The 20,532-nt window shown below is 42.5% G+C and overlaps 2 protein-coding genes across 7 annotated transcripts in view; one reads left to right on the top strand and one right to left on the bottom strand.

The window, feature by feature from the left end:
- Positions 1-20,532, bottom strand: part of UBAC2 (UBA domain containing 2) — a 116,175-nt gene that overhangs the window by 81,144 nt on the left and 14,499 nt on the right. The window lies entirely within an intron of this gene.
- GPR18 (G protein-coupled receptor 18) lies at positions 368-19,355 on the top strand. Of its 6 annotated transcripts, none has more exons than XM_084844701.1 (5): positions 368-437; positions 5,389-5,456; positions 11,819-11,914; positions 13,676-13,766; positions 17,663-19,355. In XM_084844701.1, the coding sequence occupies exons 4-5, from the start codon at positions 13,698-13,700 to the stop codon at positions 18,668-18,670; spliced, it is 1,077 nt and encodes a 358-aa protein (XP_084700827.1). In that variant the 5' UTR covers positions 368-437; positions 5,389-5,456; positions 11,819-11,914; positions 13,676-13,697; the 3' UTR covers positions 18,671-19,355. The 6 variants fall into 6 exon arrangements, with proteins under 6 accessions (XP_084700827.1, XP_084700823.1, XP_084700824.1 ...); XM_084844697.1 differs by lacking the exon at positions 368-437 and adding an exon at positions 4,498-4,573 and having other exon boundaries at positions 13,690-13,766; XM_084844698.1 differs by lacking the exons at positions 368-437; positions 5,389-5,456 and adding an exon at positions 7,404-7,925 and having other exon boundaries at positions 13,690-13,766.

A 20,532-nucleotide genomic window follows, 5' to 3' on the forward strand; every position in this document is an offset into this window, starting at 1 on the left:
ATAAAATAAACTTATGACCCACTAAGTCAAAAACAGCCCATTAGCTATCTAGTTAGCCTGCCATATGCTTGACACACCCACATATTACAACCACAGTTTTTTCAATCCTGAGCTAACAACAAAACCAGGAGGGTTAATTAAGCCCCTGATGAGCTGTGTTTGCCTAGGTGGGTCACAAATTGTATGGCCTGATACACATTAAAGCCTTTTTAATGTCAGAGTTAATGCGATACAGACACTAACGAAGTCATAATTTTGAACAGTAGAGGGCAATACTGTTACATCAATAACTCTAACCTTTTGAAAGCAAGAAGTAAAGCTTAAATACTACCTATCAATGTTTTAAACAAAAACACCAAGATGAAATACAAGAAATGGAGGAGGATTTGATCCAACTGGGCCTTCCAGGTTTTCCAGTTAGCAGCAGGCAAAATCCGGTGAGTAGGGAGGTAGAGTTACAGTGATCTATCACATTCATCTCCTTATTAAGGTGCCCTGTCCAACAGCCTCCAGGGTTTCAGTGTGTGCCCCTGGTGAGAGGTATTGGGACAGGATTGGGATTTTATTGGTTTCCAAATAGAGATCAGGCAGGGAGAGGCAGCCCAACCCACTGCTTCTCCCTGCCTGAGCTGGTGGAGGCAATTTCCTCCAAGTTAATTGTTTTGGGGGGCCCTTATCTGGAGCAGCTCAGGATTTCATAGCAACCCTGGGCCTGTCGCAACTGATAGTTGGCCCTACTCATGGGGTGAGGGGGGGCACACTCTTGATCTGGTATTTACTGACCAGGATGAAAGTGATCTATGGAGAGGGGAGTTCAAAAGAACTCCATTGTCACAGACTAATTCATTCCAATCAGGTTTCAGACGGAAAAAGCCTTGGTCACCCTCGTTGATGACTTACGCTGGGGAATGGATGAGGCAGTGGCGGTAACAATCAAAATGTTAGAGGGGCAGCAAACTGTGTGTGTCCCCCGAGGACTCTGCGCCCCCCCCAAACCTTTCACAAACATCATGTTGCTTTGCTTGCAAGGCTGCTTCCTTGTTCTGTCCCATAGGGCTGTCTCTGGCCATTCCCTTCGTGTTGAACCCTGGCAGTGGGTTCAGTTTGCGAACTGAGTGTGTGCATCAGTCACACACACTCAGATTGTTCCCCTGCATAAGGGAAGGCAATAAAGCCAGTGTGGTGTAGTGGTTAAGAGTGTTGGACTAGGACTAGGGAGATCCGGGTTCTAGTCCCCACTCATCCATAAAGCTCGCTGGGTGACTTTGGGCAAGTCACTGACTCTCGGCCTAAGCTACCTCACAGAGTTGTTGTGAGGATCACACAAGCTGCCTCAGGTTCCCTGGAAGAGGAAAAAAAGGCGGGATATAAATGTAATAAATAAATAATAGGGAGTGTCTCTGTAGGGTGCCTTCAGGAAATGCTCACCTACAACTTTAAATAATTGCCCAACCTACCTCACAGGGTTGTTGTTGTGAGGCTAAAATGGAGAGGAGGATTATGTATGCTGCCTTGAGTTCCTTAAGGAGGAAAAAAAGCGGGATATAAATGTAATGAATGAATGAATGAAATAATTAAATAAAGAGACTCTCTCTGCCCATAGTGAAGGAGGAGGGACCACTAAGCCAGGCTACTGGGTGTCGCTGTGGGGTGCTCTGAGAAGCTGGGATCTAATCAGTAGACCAGATGACAATGATGTGACCATCTTAAAAAAAAAAATAATCGCTGGCTGCTCAGCAGTAGTGGGGCATCTGGTCTACTAGCTATTATGCAGAGCCAGAACATGGCTGGCAGAGGCAGAGTGAGGGGAATGGAGCACCATGAGACTGAGTACTTGTGGGGTTTAAATTACTTTTAAAAGGAGGGTGAGTGAGTGAGTGAGTGAAGAAGTGTGTATGTCAGTCTGTCAGAGAGAGAGAGAGAGATCTCGTGTGTGTGTGTGTGTGTGTGCACGCGCACACACACACATATTTATGCCCTTATTTCCTTCTGCATTGTGTTTGCAGTGCATTCTTTAAAGTTTTTCAACTACTTCTCATCAGTAGTATATATGCAAGCTGATTTTTGTATTGTGCTGCTTCTCACCACTGTTACTTCTGAGTATGCAGGTTTGGGGGATGTTTGTGGTGGATATGCAAAGGGGTGGATTTTGGGGTGTTCTGAGAAGGTGCTGCTGTGTTTCAAGGGCTGTTTTTTCAGTATGATGATGATGATTGATGATGATGGTGAATGGCTCTGTGGATTCCCCCTTTTCACACACGATCTTAAAGTCACTTGATTCTTTGTACAATGGGAGTTGCTGCTGAAGCAGGAAAATGTGGGTCCAAAGAAGAGCTTTTATATGGACTGTGTGGTGTGATTCTTCCCCCTTCCCCTTCCCCATCCCCACACACTTGGCACATGATTTTAAAGTCATTTGATTAAGTTTCCTTCTCAGCAGTTATTTTTGTTGTTGTTACAACATGCAAAGGGATGAATTTTGGGTGTTCTGAGAATTTGCTGCTTTGACTATGGGTTACGTCCATACTGCAAAGTAGTCCATGGTTATTACCCATATAGCTGGGAGGAAGGGTAGTGGATAACATCACTGCAGTGTAGTCCAGAGTTGTTATTTATTTAATTTGATTTGATCTGTACCCCAAGTTTCTACCAAGAAAAATGGCACTCCAGGCGGCTTACAGTGATAAATAAAACTTGATAATAACAGTAATAAAACAAATACATTAAAACACAATTAAAAACACAACAAGAGTAAAAATAGCATCCAGTCCAACATGCCCACTTACACACCAAAGGCCCACTTGAATAAAAAGGTCTTTGCCTGCCCACAGAAGGACACCAGAGGATGGGGAAATACAGTCAGAGGGCAGGACTATGACGTATTTAATGAAAAGAAGCATACTTTCCTTCATTAAATACTCTGCATTTAATTTCCTTCTGACTTCACTGTTTACAATTCACCACCACCACCACATGTACTGTATATAATCCTGAAAAAACCCATAATACTCCATGAATCTCATGAAGTGAGCTATAGTGTACAAAAGCCTGTTGTTGTTGTTCAGTCGTTCAGTCGTGTCCGACTCTTCGTGACCCCATGGACCATAGCACGCCAGGCCTTCCTGTCCTGCGCTCTCTCCCGGAGCGTGCTCAAGTTCATATTCATTGCATCCGTGATGCTATCTAGCCATCTCATCCTCTGCCGTCCCCTTCTCCTTTTGCCTTCAGTCTTTCCCAGCATCAGGGTCTTTTCCAGGGAGTTTTCTCTTCGCATTAGGTGGCCAAAATATTGGAGCTTCAGCTTCAGTATCTGTCCTTCCAATGAGCACTCAGGGTTGATTTCCTTTAGGATGGACTGATTTGACCTCCTTGCAGTCCAGGGGACTCGTAAGAGTCTTCTCCAGCACCACAGTTCGAAAGCATCGATTCTTCGGCGCTCAGCCTTCCTTATAGTCCAGCTCTCACAGCCATACATTACTACTGGGAAAACCATAGCTTTGATTAGACGGACCTTTGTCGGCAAGGTGATGTCTCTGCTTCTTACTATGCTGTCTAGGTTGGCCATAGCTTTCCTCCCAAGGAGCAAGCGTCTTTTAATTTCATGGCTACAGTCACCGTCTGCGGTGATCTTGGAGCCCAAGAAAGTAAAATCTGTCACTGCTTCCATTTCTTCCCCTTCTATATGCCAGGAAGTGATGGGGCCAGATGCAAAAGCCTATGCCAAAATAAATGTTTAGTCTTTAAGGTGATACAAGACACTTCATTGTCTCTGCTATTAATAACATTTCTTTGAGTTGATATTCATGCAGAAGATGGGGGCGCATTGCTGGGCTGTATGAGAAGCATGAGGATTTTTTTGAATTTTTAATGTTTAATGTGAGTTATAAGAACTGGTGTCAGTCTTCAGGCTCCCTCCCCAGGGTCTCTGTAAGATAAATGTCCAAGCACTATACTTGATGCATCTCATCTCTACTGCATATGTATGTAAATGAGTACACACAGTAATAAAATGCACAGATGGCGATTTTACATGCTAGGAAGGCTATTACCAACACAGTGTAAGACACTTATGTTTTTCTAGTATCAAATTATTTACTTTATTATTACATTTATATCGCACCATTTTTCCTCCTGCAAGGAACCCAAGGTGGCTTAAATGATACTCCTCTCAATTTTATACTCACAACAACCCTGTGAGGTAAATTCAGCCGAGAGTCAGTGACTGGCCCAAAGTAATCCAGTAAACTTCATGCCAGATGGGGATTAGAACCCATGTCTCCCCAATCCCAGTGCAACACTCTAACCACTACACTAAACTGTCTCTCATATTTATGCTTTGCCTTTCCTCCAGGAACTAAAGCTCTCCCTGTGTCTGAATGAGGCAGTGAGGCAGTCTATGTTTCTTTCGTGTGTGTGCGCACGCATGAAAGAGAGAGAGAGTCAATGTATGTTTATGCTTTCTGTGTCTGTATGCTGTAAAAGAGGAAGCTTGTGTTTGTATTTGAGTTCTCTAACACAGAAGGGATACTAGTCTTTTGCTTCCAGGAAAGTATGGACGATGATTTCCACTAACGTATGTAGTGAAAAATGTTTTTGCATTATTATTGTACATTGTTGACTGTGTGGGTGTATGCACAAATGTCATATATGAATTTGGTATTGGGAGCAGAGTAGGGGACCCACTACAGATGGCTAACTCCAGAGCTCATCATGGCCTTGATCCAGCAATGGCACCATCATGATTTTATGTGGCTGTGTGACCCCTGCCCCCATGCACTCATGATCTTAAAGTCACTTAATTCTCTGTGGAATGGAAGTTGCTGCTGGTATAGGAGAATGTGGGTTCAAAGGAGTGTTTTGTGGCTTTGTGATTTCCCCACCCCATCCTTTGCACATACAAACGTAACATTCATGTGCCTCAGTTTTCCCTTTCTGTGGTATGGCTTGCTGGCTGATGGGGATTTACAAGAATGCTCTAGCTCCAGTGACATGCCCTTCACCCCCCCCCCCCAGTCAGATTGTCTACCAGCCGGCACTGAGATGAGGGGAGTGCAACCCTGCTGGTTCTTCTGGACCTCTCAGTGGCTTTTGATGCCATTGAACATGGTATCCTTCTGGATCATTTTTCTGGTTGGGCTTAGGAGGCATGGTTTTAAAGTGGTTCTGGTCCTTCCTGGAGGAGCAGTCTTAAAAGGTCATGCTGGTGGACTTTTGTTCCACCCCATAGCCGTTAGCCTGTGGGGTGCCCCAAGGTTCCATTCTGTCCCCCATACTTTTTAACATCTACATGAAACGACTGTGGGAAGTCATCAGGAGGTATGGGCTGAAATGTCATCAGTATGCAGTTGATACTCAGCACTAACTCTTGTTTCCATCTATACATCCCAGGGAGACTGTCAAAATCGTGGAGGTTATTTTGGGGTGGATGAAGGTCAATAAGCTGAAACTTAATCCAGGTAAGATGGAGGTACTGTGTGTCTGGAAATCAACTACTCTGGATGGAGGTTTACAACGGGTCTGAGCTGGGGTTGCACTCCCCTCAAAAGACTACATGTGTAGTCTGGGAGCCCTCCTGGACTCTGCGCTAACTGGGGAAGCCCAGGTGGCTGTAGCATCCAGGAGTGCGTTTGACCAGCTTAGGCAGGTACACCAGATGTGGTTCTATCTGGAGAGGACAGAGCTCGCCCCAGTTATCCATGCAATAGTGATGTCCAGGCTGGACTACTGTAATGTGCTGTACATGGGGCTACCTTTGAAGATGGTCTGGAAATTTCAGCTGGTGCAGAATGCGGCTGCCTGATTGTTGGTGGGAGCGAGGCGATTAGATTCTATAATGCCTATACTGCGCCAGCTGCACAGGTTACCAGTGTACTGCTGAGCCCAATTTAAAGTACTAGTTTTGACCTTTAAAGCCTCAAATGGTTTGAGACCAAATTATTTGAGGACCACCATCACTCATATCAGCCTGCCCACACTTTAAGATCGGTAAGGGAGGCCCTTCTCATTTGCTCACCTGTAAGGACAGTTAGGTGGCTGACTACATGAAAGAGGGCCTTTTCCACAGTGGCTCCACACCTCTGGAATAAGTTGCCACCAGCCCGCCAGGCCACATCATTGCAGGCTTTTAGGAAGTCTCTGAAAACTTACTACTCTGACCTTCCCTTGATGATGTTTATTGGACTGGGTTGTAGCTGCAGTTGTGTGCTGTAGGCTTTGTTTTATGCTGTTTTTTAAACGGTTGCTACTATTGCTGTTTTTACTGTTTTTATTACAGCATCGTTTTTTATTATGCGAGTTTTACTGTTGTATGCCACCTTGGGAAGGCTCCTGCTCTGAAAAGCAGCCAAGAAATACAAAGGGGAGATGACTCAAGTGACTGACACAATCTCTCACAGGTGCCCTCTCTCGTTGCATTAAGCCCAGGCTCCTTGGTTTTCCTTGGAACACTTAGGGTGATAGAGAGATGATGGAGGAAGATTCAGGACAAATCTGATAAAATATGGGTTAGAACTCATGTTAAGGCCTATCTCATGACAGTGGTGGCAATAAAGTGGTTGTACTCCTCTGCCAGCACTGCACCGGTGGTGTCATCCAGCTATGTTGTTTAAAGTGCTGAAGGGGAGCCCTCATCAGCTCACTGTGATAAGTTTGCAAAGCACTTCATTAATAAAAGCACTCCTATCTGCTCCCTCTTGGACTCCACTTTAAGAGTGGTGGACATGACCAAGACATCTGCTTGTCCAATTTTAATAGATGAGTTTATTCAGCTTATTCAGCCTATGGATTACTTGACAGGATGAAGCCTACTACCTCCTTGTTGGGTCCTCGCCCATCCTGGCTGATTAAAGCTGCCAGAGAAAGACCAGCAAATTGAGTGGTGAATGCTTATTTGAGGGACGGCATTGTTCTTATTTCCTAAAAGGAGGCAGTTGTAAGACTGTCACTTAACAAGCCCACATTAAATCTCACCAGCCTGGATAATTATTAGCCACTCTCATACACACACACGTGCGCGCGCGTATGTGTGTGTGTGTATAAAATATATCTATATTAGTAAGGTCCTAGAGTGGGTGGTGACAACACAACTCCAGGTTTGCTTTGACAGAATTATTTGGATCCTTTTGAGGCTGGGTTCAGACCTGGCTTTTAGACAGCCTTGGTAGACGATCAATGCCAAGAACTGAACAGGGGGAATGTGTCCCTGTTGGTTCTACTGGACTTTCTCAGAAGCATTAGGGCATGTATCTCCAAAGTGGCGTCCACTTGTTGCCCACTTAATTTTTTAATGAAAAACCTTGAAAAGCATTAGGGTGCCAGGTACTCCCTCCTTTTCTTGAATCTGTCACTGATCAGCTGTTCAGCAGGCAGGAAGAGAAGGAAAGCATTGGTTCCTGCCCCTCCCCAGTCTTCTTCTGCCTACACAAACCTTTCCCCTTTGTTCTCTCTTTCTTCACTCCCAGCATCTAACCTTGCTATTTCTCTCCCTTCCCCATCACTAGCCTTCTTCTCTCCCCTGCTAGCCATGTTCGCTTTCCCACTCACCCCTTTATCTCACTGTTTCTCTCCACTCCCAGTCTCTAGGTTTGCCATTTCTCCCACTCTTACCTCTTTACCTCACTGTTTCTGCCTCCCCACCCTCTACCCTTGCTCTTTCTGTCACTATTCTCCTCCCTCCCAGTCCTAGCCTTGCTCTTTATCTCCCTCTAACACCTTTTCTCTTGCTATTTCTTTCTCCACCCAGCTCCCAGCCTTGCTTTTTCTCTGCCTTCTCAGCCCCTTCTCAAGTTCGTTCTCTCTCTCTCTCTCTCTCTCTCTCTCTCTCTCACACACACACACACACCCTTCATGGGGGGGGGGGGCTCTGATGACAAAGGAGGAGTTAGCAGTGCCAGGTTGGGAACAGAGTGGCTGAGCCTTGGGTTGAGGTAGGGAGAACTTTTTCTTTCCTTTTGGGGCTGGGCAAAAGTGTGTGTACGTGTGCTTGTTTATATACAATAAGCAGAGCAATCCAACGCAGGCCTACTCAGAAGAAATTCTCACTGAATTCCATGTAAGCATACATAGGATTGCAGCCTTAAATGGCTATTTTGTTGTGCTTCTTTGAGGCCAAATATGTGGACTGGCTTTGGAACTGAGACCCTTCTTCTGTTCGTACTCTGTTTCTTGAGTGAATTACTTGTCTTTGAGTAGCCATTATGTAACTATCTACATTTTCCATGGGAGCCATTTTGTGGTAGTGCCCACACCAGTTTCTCAAATTCCCAAATGTGCCAAAAGGTCCAAAAAAGTTGGGGACCTCTGATCCAGGGGTTTCGGGTTGAGTCTCATCGTTATATGAGTGATACCCAGCTCCCTTTTCTTCTTCAACGATGCCAAGGAGGCTGTGGAAATCCTGAACCAGTGTCTGAGTGCAATAATGGATGGGATGTGGGCTAACAAGCTGAGATTCAATCCTGAAAAGACAGAGGTCCTCTTGGTCAGTAGACAATCTAACCCAGGATTAATGGCACAGCCTATTCTGGATGGGGCTCCACTCCCTCTGAAGGTGTGCAGCTTGGGGGTGCTTCTGGACCTGGATGCTCAGATGGTGGCTATGGCCAGCAGTGCTTTTGCCCAGCTTTGGTTGGTATGCCACTTGACCCTTTCCTGTAATGTGCTCTACACAGTACTGCATTTGTGCTCTACACGGGCTGGCCTTTGAAGAGCGCTTGGAACCTTCGGCTGGTGTAAAGTGCTACAGCCAGGCCCAATTTATAGTTTCTTACCTATAAAGCCCTAAAATGCTTGGGGCCAGGTTATTTGAAAGACTACCTACTTCCATACGAACGTGTCTGTAATCTATGATCTTCATCTGAGGCTCAACTTTATATCCCACCACCAAAAGAGGCTAGGATGGTGGGAACACAGGACAGGGTCTTTTCTGTGGCAAATCAGAATGTTTTACTCAGAATTGTGATGTTTTACTCAGCTGTTGATGACTGTTAATGACAAATTGATAGTCAGCTCTACTGTCAGGTTCTTCTTTGCTATGTTTTTTAATACTACTATTGTTTAAAATGTGTTTATTTTTTGTATTATACACCGTCTTGAGGGCCTGCCAATCAAAAGGCTATATAAATATATTTCAATAAATACACTAAATTATTTTTTGAGCAAGCAATTCTAATATATTTTGAAATGTGTCTCCTTCCAGATTATACATCCAAGATAATGGGACAAAAGACAAACTAAAGTCACCAACTGGAGTGAGAGCAAATGTTGAACACTGAACTAACCATTAAATAATCCAAATTCTATTGTATAAAATCTCAGATTTTGTTGTATAAATTACAGATTGGTTGTAAAGTTACTTGTTGGAAAACTCTTGACATTTTTTCAAGGACTGAAGTTTTTGTGAACTATTTGTTCATGGAGAATGATATTCAAGGATATTGTCGCTCAAAGTGAATGCAGTGGGTTGAATAATTCTGTCAATGGTATCCAAGGTTTACAACACTGCATAACTGCAACACTCCTCCTAAAAACTTGTCCCTGCAGTTTCTTCCACCCCATCAGCTACATTCCACATTGATTTACTATAGAATTGGCAATGTCAACCATGAATACTTTTAGTCTCAAACTGGTAGTAGGCATTGCCCAAGCACTAAAAATGATGCTGCTGCTTGGTTTCTGAAAAACGAAGGTCTCCTGGCTTTGTAACAATCAATTCTGGTCTTCCCCATCTCTGAGCATCCTCAAAAATTATGGTGTTTCTGTCACCCTTACCAAAGTCCAAACATATTTTGGAAGCAAAAGGCCTTTTCTACCTAGCTGGCATATAGTGCCCAAGGTTAAGCCTTGAATTTAAAATAGCATTTTGGTATTTTATTTATTCAGCTTGGTTTTTAACTTTTTATTTTGTACAGTAATCACTCTTAAGGATGGGCAGGGCTGAAAGACTAACGAAATAAAAAAGAGAACTGAGCAAATGGTCTGTATGCACAAAGTTCAAGCTATTTCAAGTCCAGTCAGGTATAGTTATTTGCCTCCTTCACACCTTAGATTTGTGAAGCGGTCCTCATATGATCACCAGTGTGTTGGGCTGTACTGCTAGCCCTATCCCAAGATCACATGGCTTCACCCAGCCCCACCCCAGATGCCCATGCATCAGGCATGGACATCTGCAGGGGTAGAGCCTACATAGATAGAGATCTACATATATCGGTTTCCCCCAGCAGACATCCATGCCTGATGCATGGACATCTAGGGTGGGGCTAGGAGAAGCCACCAAAGCCACATAATCTTGGGGACAGGGCTAGCAGTATGGCGCCACACAATGGCGATCATATAAGGGACCATTCATACACACATGTGTGAAGGGACTATTGTATTTTAATTTACAAGAAAGTACTACTGGAAGTAGAAGATGAATAGGCCATCTCTGACTTCATCCTAAAACTACAGGGAACTATTATTACAACGATCATTCAACCCACCACATTACATTAGTCTACTAACAGCAGCTTTTTCTGAGGTTGCTTCTTCCAAAATCATATTGGGATGGGGGACTGGGGATGCACAAAACCAATATAGAAACATAGGGAGCTGCCTTATACCGAGTCAGACCATTGGTCCATCTAGCCCAGTATTGCAACACTGACCGCAGTGGCTCTCCAGGGCTTCAAGCAGGATTTTTCCCAGTCTTAACCAGAGATGCCGGGGATTGAACTTGGGACCTTCTACATGCAAAGCATGTGCTCTACCATTGAGCCATGGCCCTTCCCACTATTATGGATTAGTGATGATTCTTTGGCAGGGGGGAAATGAATGCAGAGGGTGAGGGGAAGAGGGTTCCATCTGCCTCAGGATCGTATACTGCCTGCTCCTTTGCTCACCCTCTTTAGCTGTCCTGCATGCTCAACAGTGACATGCCCCACAGTTTGAGAATAAGTAGCATATAGACAAGTGACAACCTGTGATAATGCATAGGTGGCCTTTAAAAAACTGCTCTGCTTCTTATGCAGATGTGCCACTCAACTCCCCCATCAAAGTTACACAAAATGAGTCCATTCTCTCTCTCTCTCTCTCCCTCCCTCTCTCTCTCTCTCTCTCTCTCTCACACACACACACACACACACACACAGTCCACTGCATTCTCTCTCCCCCTTTCACAGACACATGTAATTCAACTCACCACATGATATAAGAGTACTAAGTGTTCATCCTCATTAGGACTTTGATTCCACTATTTGCTATACAATATATACCTGCTACCAGCAGTTACAACTTTTATATTAGTCACCAATAATACAATTATTTTCACTGAACAAGCTTATCATTAATATTTACTAGGAAGGAAAGAGAGGTGCAAAACAAACCAACCTCTGCATTCACTGTACTTTCCATTTCAAAATGAGCAAGCTTCTCGCGGCTACAAGCCAAACTACATGCACAAGGGGGACTTCCACAGGAGCACAAAGTTAAGCATTATCATTTAACAGAAACATCCTCCCAAAAAATAGTTTATGCTCATCATGCCAATCATTTATAGCACCTACAACAATATTTATTTCCCTAAAGTATTTAAACCATATCAATGGTTTATATGATACTCCATGAAAATGAGTGATTTAAAAAGGTAACAGCAGCAGAAAACCACACTCTTGCACACAGAAGGAAATACTTTGCCTGCTGACATATGAGACAAGAAGAAAATGTGACTTGTTTATACAGTAATAGATTATGCACAATTTTTTTATCAGAGAAACCCTGTATAACCAATCAAAGAACTAGTTGCATTATGACATTTCCTGACTCTAAAGGAGAGCTTCTATTTTAGTACACAGAAGTTATTACAAAGACAAGAAGTTCAAATCTTTTACCAATCTGGGAGTGCAAGGAAGGCATCTCTAAAAGAACAGCAGAGTGCAAAAAGGTAAGAAAATGTGGTCAATTGTCTACCTCCATCACTTTGAATAAGTAATCATCTTTAACAATTATGTATTTTCTAAAGTCACACAATAAGAATTCATGCCATCACTGTAAAGGACTTTTAACACTCATACTTCAGTATTGTAAATTAAGTACATTTTATCTTAATCCCTACCATTTTTATCAGATAACTAGGGCAGAGTGAAAGATAATTAAATTAGCCATGTAAAGACAATTTATATAGCAAAGTAAGAACTGCTTCTGCCTGGGTGAAATAATGAACAGGCCAGGTGTAAAAAAAATCTCCTCAGTTGATTCAAATAAACAGGCACTGAGAAAAGAGTTATTAAAAATTAGCAATGATGTCAGTGAATGAAAAACAGTTGCTCCTGTGGATGGATAGACACACACAGACACACAGACCATAATTAGAATCCGAACAGCTACTTTAGTCACACCTAAAGGTTTAGGAGTCACTCTGTGAGGTTTTGGACATCTTACTTTTAGATAGAAGATTTCCATGCTATACCACAATTTGCTTGGAAAGTCCACTTACCTCTGAAAGCCATCTGCCATATGGTACAGGGAAAGAAACAGCAGCCCAAAGCCCTTTTGGGCCACTGAAATGAGTTGCAATGTTCTTTGGCTACCAGCTCATCTTTTACTGTATTATATAATAACAGACTTATTATTAAATGTTCTTATTTTAAAATGCTGAGCATTAATGCTACACTCTTTTAATACTACGTTAAAGGTTAGGGATGGGTAATAATACATGAATTAAATTAAAACATCAGCAATACTTTCAAGTTCTTGGATGGATCCAATTATTCAGTTACAGTGGCTAAACAGCAGTATCACTAATCTAGCAAATAGATCGAAGTTCTCAGCTTCTGTGTGTCCAAGATGCGGATATAGGGGCTAAATCCAGCATTTTGTGAGCGGACTTCCACTCATGCAATGGGAGTTTCCCTTCCCCTTCTCCTCTCTGCAGGCCCCACAGATCTGCTCAAGAAGGTCCCCCAACCCTCTGGAGCATATTTGGGGCATGCATTGAAGGCTGAAGGGGGAGGGGAAATCCAATCCACCAGCAGTGTCCATTTCGTGGCAGAAGGACACTATTGGATACAACCTTGCATGTGCAGCTCTTTCAGAAAAAGTAACAGCAATTCAGATTTGCAACTAGCTACTTTCCTGATAGCTCTCAGCAAATAAGAACAGTCTGAAAGCAACCAGGCAACAAAGATTTTGTAAACTGCAAGAGAACCAATTCTTTTCTTTCAGCCATCAATGTATCTACCATGTGTATGTGTGGCCAGGCGAATTAGTAAAAGGTTTACATTTGCAATGGTACCAGTCATTAAAAGACTGCTGCCCATATTAACCAACCAAACCTAAAAATTCTGTTTTCAAAACCAGAAATGTGTGGCTTCTTTCTTACTTTACTTTTGCTGACTTCATGCACCAAAATAGCATACCTCATTAAAGGACTAATACCTAACCCTTCAGACTGCAGTGGTGTTGTGATGCAGAGCTAGAGAAAAAGTCAATATAAGAGGTTATATCTTGGGTCTGGAACCTGCATTTCTCTTGGCAAATGTATAGCCAACTTTTCTGTACCAACCAAAAGCATCCTAATCTGCAGCTGACAGATGCTCAGGTGTGAAATTTGTAAACTTATTATGTTCTTTCTCTTTAAATGTGGTTGCCCTTACATCAAAGATATTCAGATAAGAGTTTTTATGTTTGTTTTTACATCTCTCAGTATTCCCTTCCCAGACACATAAATGGACAACTTACATCAAAAAGCTATTGCTATGGAGTTCACGTCCCCTGCAAGAATTCTCCCAACAGGGGTAATGAAAAGTGTTTTTCTTTTTTGATATCTGACTGCATGTTTAATTAACTGTTTGATGGAGTGAGAAATTAATTTTAGTAATCAGATTACACTCTTGAGCCAGTCTCACAATGCCAACCATATTCATTTTTGTTTATTTATTCTATTTATGAGTCACCCTATAGCCAAAGCTCTCAGGGAGGCATACATAATAAAAACAAACACAATAAAACTAATTATAAAATCAATAACATCACTTAAAAACAAAAAACAAAATTGTCAGCAGCAACAATTAAAAGGCCAGGTAGCAATGTTTAGACCAATGGTGAATTCATACACTAGTGGCTTAGGTCTCACATGGAATTCACAGTACTGTTTAGCTATGCAAAAAGTATTTTAAACAATGGTAAGCCTTCTAACCAGGCTGCCTTAATAAGAGTAAGGGGAGTATTTTAAGAAACAGAAGTCTGGCAGGAGTACCAGCAGCAAGCCCCTTGAAGTACAGTGAATCCATGCTTACTCAGAAGTCCCATTGTTTTCAACTGGCTTACTTTGTAATTGGCTGATGTCAAGGGTAGGTATGGTAGGAAACCTGCTAAGGGCTCACACTTCAGCAGAGGCCCACTGATAAAAACCCTCTGAAGCACTGCAACCCCCTGCCTCCCGCTCTGGCCAAGACAACAGGGGTAGTGAGAAGGAGGAGGAATAGATGCCACTGCATACTTTCTCACTGGCAAGTACGGCTAACTTTTCTCTTCCTAACCAGGGCATCAAGGGTAGGCATGGTTGGGTACCTGCCAAAGGCCAACACCCCAGCAGGGCCCCACTGGCAAGAGTCCTTTGGAGTTGCTCTTCTTCTTCACCATTGCAACCTGCTTGTTCACCTGCCTCTCACTCTGGCCCGAACAATGCTGGTGGTGAGAAGGAGGACCAGTAGATGCCACTCCCTGCTTGCTCACTGGTTCTCTGCCTGTCAGGGAAGCAAGTGGTAGCAATGATGAGAAAGAGGATGAGGAGCAATAACAGCTGGTAACAATGGTGGTAAGAAGGTAGACCCCACTGAGGGAGGGGGTCTATTGAGGGGGTCTTGCACAAGGGCCTTCAAAAGCCTGAAGCTGGCACTGTTCCGAATGAATAAGCATAGTTATTGAGGTCATTCCCCTTTTTCCAGTACATGACATGTGTACAGAACAAAAAGGACTCTATTTCAGGGCAGTGGGGAACAGTTTCCTATTTACTCTATTACACCCTTCCCCAACCTCATGCCCCCCACATGTTTTCAACTGCAATTCCTAGCATTCCTTTCCATTGGAGCATGCTAGTTGGGACTGATGGGAGCTGAAGTTCAAAACATCTGGAGGATACCAGATAGGGGAAGGCTGCGCTGTTAGAACAAACACCAAATCCCTAAAATTGATTTGTATTTGGCAATTTTGATCTGGGAAATCTCATTTCCAGACAATTCAAGATTGCAGTGTTGTTTAATCATATTAAATATGTCAAATACAAAAACAAAAAATAAAAACAAAGCACAAGTGCCAACTAGTAAACTGCAACATCCACTGTCTCTGCTCTACACAGTGGGGAAGCTCTGAAAATATGCTTTGTGGCAGACAGACTGTACTCTATCCTCAATCTCCAAAATTCCAGAAAAAAGGGAAGTACAGAAGGGTTTACTACAGTTATGCATACAAAAGAAATCACAGAGACATAAGCATCAGTAGTTCAAGGCTGGCAAACTTTTCTCTTCCTAAAGTGAAAAAGCTAAGACTAAGAGCCAGTTTGCATGTTGAAACAACCCATGGTTAATAAACTGTGGGTTGTTGAGAAGATCAACAGGAACAAGCATGCATGCCACTGAGATAAACAACCTACCACCATGGAGATAAACACAGGGACATTTTGTCTCCGGGTTGTTTATCATGATGTCTGAACCCAGAACTCTGGGCTTTGGGGGGATGAACAACTCAGAGTTTGAACCCATGATGTGTAACTGACTCTGTGGTAGCTACAGGTTCCTTAAAATTGGGCAGTAGGTGGGGTAGATGAGTCATCTCCATTTTTGTTCCTATCCCATCCTCTCTATGTCCTTATCTGTCCTTTGTAATGCTTTTGCAAAGAGCTGCTATGCTTCATCTGGACTTTCTGGAACAGCCATGTCAACCAATGGCAATGCTAACAATGATAAACTACAATAGCAGCAGCTATTGCTAACAGGATCAGACTATAACCTCTGCAAGAAATGAGCAAGTGTCAAACCTCATGGTGCAGATTTTACAGAGGCAGTTCAAAGACACACCAGCTCAGAAGATGAAGCAACAGCAAGAGTTTTCTTCAGCCACAAAAGCAGGGGGGGAGGGGGAGCAGCAAACACCTGCAACCTACCCAAGAGAGTGAAAGAAGGCAGAGACGGCCTCTTTTTCAACATGTTTGGTGGCATAAAGAGACAAATTTCCTCTTTCAGCTACCAAAAGACTCAGCAGGGTTTTAAGGTCTACTTCCCTCCACTTTTACCATGTCTGCATTTCAAACACATGATTATACTAGAGGAAAAAAATGTGGTTAGCCTTTGCCATGAGTGACATTGACTAAATACGCTATTCTGCCACTTGCATCACATAAGGCCCATTTAAACCATAGTGGGTTGAGGTGCATGAGTGAGGCCATTTTGAATATTCAAGCCACGGGTTGTCATGCTGGGCAAACCCAGGGACTGTGGGCTATGTGAGGGCTAAACAACGCTCGCATAACCCTAACACAGGCCATAAATAAGACACGATGAGCTGCGGCGACTGTGCAAACCCGGTCAATGAGTTTGCATCAATACATCCTGATAGGAAAATACACTGGATATTCAGGAAGTTATTTTTGTCTGTTGATAATAATGTAATAATTGGTAAATACCAAGTAACTACTCTTACTTAACAATCTATAAAAATTCTTTGTGGCAGCAATTATCTATTAGATTATTTGTGAAATGCTCAGCACTTCTCTACAATGAGGGTAGGTGAAAGGTAGATCAGGGTTTACTGATGAACCCTAGGCCAGTTTCTGGTGAACCACATAGCATGCTTCCAGACAGACAGATCGCTTCTAGCACCACCAGTCATTGCTGCATTTTGCAGCTATGATTTTCTGTAGAAAGAAAAAAGACTGAGGAAATGCTGGGAAAATGTTGGAGAAATACAGGTGGAAGGTAATGATATCTGGAAACACCCCACCCCACCCCCCGCCCACCAGTAAGTTCCATGAATGAGGCAAGCTGATTGCGCAATAAAAGCTTCATCTGGAAGCATCGCTAGTGTCTGCTGGTTCCTGGGATTCTTGCAAAGAATGCTGGACTAGATTGACCTTGGTCTGATTCAAGACAATGCATTTCTTACCTTCTAAATGAAGAATGCATGCTCATAAAATGCAAAAGGATGGCTAGAAGAATTGTCCTCCAAATACTGGGTAAAATCCAACTTAAGCCCTACTTAAAGCAGGTCCATTGAAATGGGACTTAAGTTAGTCATGACCTGTATTGATCTGGAGGCCTGATTCTGTCAGGTCCCAGCCAAAACAGATTATTTGATTACCAAGATGAAACGAAGCCACTTATGCAAAAAGATGTCAGTTTATTGATAAAAATGGATGCAGAATACCTATGCAAAGAAAGCTCACACCTCTTTTCAGCTAATCAAGCTGTCATAGCTGGGTGTTTATTGGGGCCCCCCACAATAAACAGAAGCCATTCCTAGGGCCACAAAAGTTTCTCCAGGCTGGCAGTGCACATTGCATCCTGAAGCGAGACCAACTCGACCCTAGAAACAGCTGTAAAGTGTGAACCAGCCAGTTCTAAATGCACCTTCCAATTGCAAAACTAATCTGCCTGACTGCAGAATTTAGTTTATCATTATTCTTTTTTGTTCTTAGATACATTATGAAGTTATGAATAACGACAATCAAAGTCTGACTGCAATGTCTGGAAACAGCCATCCTGAAGAGTACAGAATTTCATCACTTGTCTTCTACAGCTTTATTTTCACAATTGGCTTAGTTGTTAATGTGACAGCACTCTGGGTCTTCAGCTGTACCACCAAGAAGAGAACAACTATAACTATCTACATGATGAACGTTGCACTGCTTGACTTGTTTTTTATATTTTCCTTGCCTTTTCGGATGCATTACTATGGGAAACACTCTTGGTTCTTTGGAGACGTCTTCTGCCGGGTTCTTAGTGCTTTCACTGTTTTTTACCCAAGCATTGCTCTATGGCTCCTAGCTTTTATAAGCGTTGACAGATATATGGCTGTTGTTCAGCCCAAACATGCCAAGGAACTCAAGAATACAACCAAAGCTCTGATAGCTTGCATAGGTCTTTGGATAATGACTCTTGTGACAACTTCTCCACTACTGTTCTTACATCCTGATCCAGATAAAACTTCAAACTTCACCACCTGCATTAAGATGATGGATATCATCTACCTAAAGGAAATCAATGTGTTAAATTTTTCTAGACTGGTATTTTTTTTCTTGATTCCCCTATTTATCATGATTGGTTGTTACCTAGTTATCATTCACAGTCTCATTCGTGGACGAACTTCCAAGCTGAAACCAAAGGCTAAAGAGAGGTCAATCAGGATTATTGTAACACTGATTATCCAAGTGCTTGTATGTTTTGTGCCTTTTCACATTTGTTTCGCATTCCTGATGCTCCAAGATGGACATGTAAACTACAATCCATGGGGAGCATTTACGACTTTTCTCATGAATCTCAGCACATGTTTAGATGTAATTCTGTACTACCTGGTTTCTAAACAATTTCAGGCCCGAGTGATCAGTGTAATGCTTTATCGTAATTATCTTCGAAGTGTACGGAGGAAAAGTATACGATCTGGTAGCATGAGATCATTAAGTAATATCAATAGTGAGATGATATAAAAAGAATGTGTGTGTGTAGATAACACACACACAAGAAGATTTGACTCAGGGTAAGAAAGTACTGTAATGCTTAGAATAAATTAAAATGTTCCACTAATTGAGTTATGTTGCCGAAGAAGAAAGGAATAGCTTTATTATTCCTATCTCAAACCATTTCCCCCGATAAAGAAGTTACCCTGGCTTGAAATGTATTGATATTCCTCCCTACTTAATAAATTCCACTTTACATCTGTTATTTACTTATTCTTTTCTTATCTTTGCTGCTTTGGTGCTAACCTCACTATGTTACCTTTTGGGAATTGAACAACATAATAAGATGGAGTGGCTGGAGACATGGTTGAAAATAGTATGACTTCAGTGTTCACAGTATTGCAACAAAAAAAGTGGGGGAAACGCTCTGGAATTTCACATTTCTAAAGTAATTGTTTTATCTGCAATACATATTTAAGTAATAACACTTGACAGAATATAGTCTATTATTTACACCTGCTAAGGGTGAGCTGCAAAAACGTCCACATGTGCAAAGAAGCCTGGGATGCCATCTGGAAGCCATATACATGTGCTCTCACCCATGTACAAGTCCCAAGGCTTGTGTGCACACAAGTGTACCGCTTCACTTCGCATCTGACTATAATATAAAGTTAATTGTACTAAAGGGTGAATTCTTACAACAAAGCAGGCAGAAGCCTGGGCAAAAAGCATTCTGTTTCTGCAGCAATGCTGAAACGGTCATGGACTACACCAGCTGCCTCTCCTGCCATGGAAGGTGAAAGAAAGGGAAGGACCTGGCACATAAGGCATGGGAAAGAGATAGAATGGGAACGGGGCGGGGGGGAGGCTGTAGCTTTCTCACACCAAGACAAACACATTCCATACAGTCAAACTGATGGGCTTTTTGCCAGTAATATATAACGAAGCCTAGTAACTTCTTATAGTGTACAACTGAGTTCAGCTAATAAACCTGAAAGCAAGTTGAAAGTGAAGCCATATCAAAACAAGTCTTTTAGGCTTTTTCTTCCTTTCCAAGTGCCGCAGCTTTCGGTACTGTCAAATCTGGCATAAACCTTATCAGGTTACCATCAAAACAGAGGATTTCACTAGCGTTTTTTCCAGTGAAAACCACTACTAGAGGAAACATGTCAATGCTCTCCTTGAAACCTTGTACATAACTGTATGTTAGAGCTCATTGGCAAAAGCTTGAAGGCTTACACTGTTCTACATTCTTAGACAATGAGATTGCTCTGGATGTAGCACCTAGCAGCCCTACAAGTTGTGGCCTTCTGAGAAACAGAAAGAGCAAAGGACAGTGCATACAATATGTTTGGCCACAATCCCAGCTATATTCAACAACTAGTTTTGAGCTGCATAGAAACACCTACAAGACTACAGAAAACAAGGCACACGCAATTAGCTTTGATAATTTGAGACAGATTGTGTCTAAAAGCCCACACAGCTTTTCAAATAGTGCTTAACATTTTGTGAGATTTTATTTTCATTTTGAAAGTGGCCATGTGGGGTGGGGGTAGCAGGGTAAGAAAATGTTCATGGGGAAAAAAAAAACCTTTCTACTCTTTCACACATTTTTTTTTCATGCCTGTTTGCAGACATTACTGTTCATCAGCTGCTGCTTGGACTCTTTCTCTCACTCTCTTTTAACTTGAAAGAACTTCATCTGTTCTTTCAAGTTAAAAGAGATCAAGTTTGGAGATCCCAACCAATCAGGGATTGCATAAATAAAGGTTATGACAACACAGTGCCACATAGTTAATTAGATCTGGCTATGTGATGACATCACTGCAGGCACATAAGACATTCTTTCCCATTGCATTACTCTGAATGGCAAGGGGGGAAGGAACACATCG

The sequence above is a fragment of the Heloderma suspectum genome, chromosome 3 (genome assembly GCF_057233095.1).
Source record: "Heloderma suspectum isolate Gila_16-S chromosome 3, 16-S_ref, whole genome shotgun sequence".
Classification (NCBI taxonomy): Eukaryota; Metazoa; Chordata; class Lepidosauria; order Squamata; family Helodermatidae; genus Heloderma; species Heloderma suspectum.

Excerpts from the sequence above, each read along its gene's own strand:
- GPR18 (XM_084844701.1), top strand. The coding sequence starts at position 13,698 with ATGGACAACTTACATCAAAAAGCTATTGCTATGGAGTTCACGTCCCCT. Across the intron at positions 13,767-17,662 it reads CAAGAATTCTCCCAACAGGG|ATACATTATGAAGTTATGAA; the intron begins GTAATGAAAAGT and ends TTTTGTTCTTAG.